At 42.2% G+C, this 2,012-nt stretch overlaps 3 protein-coding genes across 6 annotated transcripts in view; 1 reads left to right on the forward strand and 2 right to left on the reverse strand.

The window, feature by feature from the left end:
* Positions 1-2,012, reverse strand: part of LOC122577441 — a 266,783-nt gene that overhangs the window by 253,984 nt on the left and 10,787 nt on the right. The gene's annotated exons all lie outside the window — the stretch shown is intronic.
* Positions 1-2,012, forward strand: part of LOC122577433 — a gene marked incomplete at its 5' end in the record, with an annotated part of 702,209 nt that overhangs the window by 163,477 nt on the left and 536,720 nt on the right.
* Positions 168-2,012, reverse strand: LOC122577455 (the record flags this gene model as incomplete). The annotated part of the gene is given in 1 exon segment (XM_043748785.1): positions 168-2,012. A coding segment is annotated over 1 exon segment (1,845 nt), but the record flags the coding sequence as incomplete, so codon positions are not given.

Genomic DNA, 2,012 nt, shown 5'->3' on the forward strand with positions numbered 1-2,012 from the left:
TTCGTACATAATCATAGTTTATAAATTAGTTTGTTCAAATCGCGGGTTGCTCTAGATTGATAGAATTTCAAATTGTAGTTTGAATTGTTAAATCATAGATTACTTATATTATATTATTCAAATCGCGGGTTACTCTTGATTGGTAGAGTTTTAAATTAAGGTCCTCGTTACGGCACGTGCGGAGCGCGGGACGTGACACCCCCCCTCTTGGTGTTCAAATTTCCAGAGGAAATTTGACTGATCGTCTCCCTGAGTTCAATCAGAGAGGACGTAGAAGCTGTCGGTTGTTGATCTATTCTACTGGTCGTCGTGATTGATATTCCTTGTGGTTCGGTTGCCTGGTCTACAGTGTTATGTTTTCCTTTAATATACAGTAGTAGATGAGTAACCGAGCCACACATAGCTCCGAGTAGGGCGATCCCGCACCCGTATGTCTCGCGTAATTGGTATCCATATATAATGGTGTCTATTATCGTTTTGATTAGTTTTAATATTATGAAGATTCCGAGTATTGCCGCGCTAATTGTTCCGAATTCAATCAGGCCGTTCCATAACCTTGAAGCTGTATTTTTTGCTATTGTCGTTAGCGCAGTTTCATCCATAACTCCCAGTATGTTTATTGTTCCTGGTACAATTGGTTTTCCTGCCGCTCCTCTAGCTATTGTATTTAAGACTGCGGTCTTTTCCGCTGGGAACATAACGTGATCTCTAAGTGTATCTAGGTCATTTTGGGTGTATATCCCACTTGTGGCTAGTGTCGACGGCGCGGTATACTGCCACATTTGGTGTGTGTTTGGACGGAGCTCTTGCGGCGTAATTGCTTCCGTCGGTTTCGGTGTGAATTTGTGCCAAATTCCATCGATATTGTATAGCGTTGGTAGTATCGCGCTACATTCTCTGTGGTTTCCGTGTTTAGTTAGAATGCGAGTTTTGGGTGTTAAATATGCTGTGTTGTTTCCTTGCCAAACGGGTAATTCCATATAGCATTCCGTTGTGTGGCGCACCTTCACTTGGACAGGGATGCATTTAACTATGTGTATTACCTCTCCTGCGACCAGGGCCATGTGTCCTGGTGCTTTAGTTATTATGTAAGCGAATTCGTCGGGTAGGATGGTCGCGAGACTTAAGGCGTTTTCTATCATTTTCTTTTCTGCGGTGCATCTTTGTGTTAGTATATCTTGGTAGAGAGAGGTTATTTGTTTCCTAATATATTTTTCCACGTAAACGAATTTAGAGTTAATGTATGTAAATATGTCTAAGTTTTCGGTAGCTGTTTTGCGTTCCGATAAGAAGGCGTTTCCTTTAGTTGTTTCTACCAGGAACAGTTTAGGATGTTCTGTGGTTAACAAGGTATAGCCACATAAAGGCTGTTCTCCGGTTTTGGTTAACGCAAAGGTTATTTCTTGAGTCGTCAAGGCATAAACTGGTAGCGATGAATATCTATTGTTTTTTATTTCTTGGATTTTAGTAGCAATTCCTTCGTATAACACATCATATTGATCGAATTTGCATGGAGAGGGTGGGTATGGCTGCCAATAAGTATATCCGTCTTCTGCGTCCAAACAGGTTCCTTCATTGAACGCGCAAACTGTTCCTGATTTTAGCAGGATTTTGTTCGCCTCAATTCGTACCGGGGCTATTCCTGATCTGAGGCTTATCTTTACTGTGGCTTGTACGACAACTCCTTCCCAACTTCCGTAAGGATCCGAATACCGTGTTCCTTGGCAGCTGCCATCGTTTGTCAGCTTCCCAGCTAGAACAAGTGATCGTGTAGTTGTGGTGTTATCCCTCAAGCCTATTATGTAATTTTCTGGTCCAAGAGAAAACGTGCCATCCTGGTGTATTCTCGCACATTGTTGGGCTGTCGTTTCGTAGAGGTAGTCGGCTAATCCGTTATGTACTGCTGACGTATGGGAGTGCATGCCGCAGTAATATATAATTCGCGTTATCTGTACCTTACATTGCCTGATATTGGCGAATTCGAATTCCGAGAGTTGCAGTAATTGTATATA

Source organism: Bombus pyrosoma, unplaced genomic scaffold (genome assembly GCF_014825855.1).
Source record: "Bombus pyrosoma isolate SC7728 unplaced genomic scaffold, ASM1482585v1 HiC_scaffold_4710, whole genome shotgun sequence".
Lineage (NCBI taxonomy): Eukaryota > Metazoa > Arthropoda > Insecta > Hymenoptera > Apidae > Bombus > Bombus pyrosoma.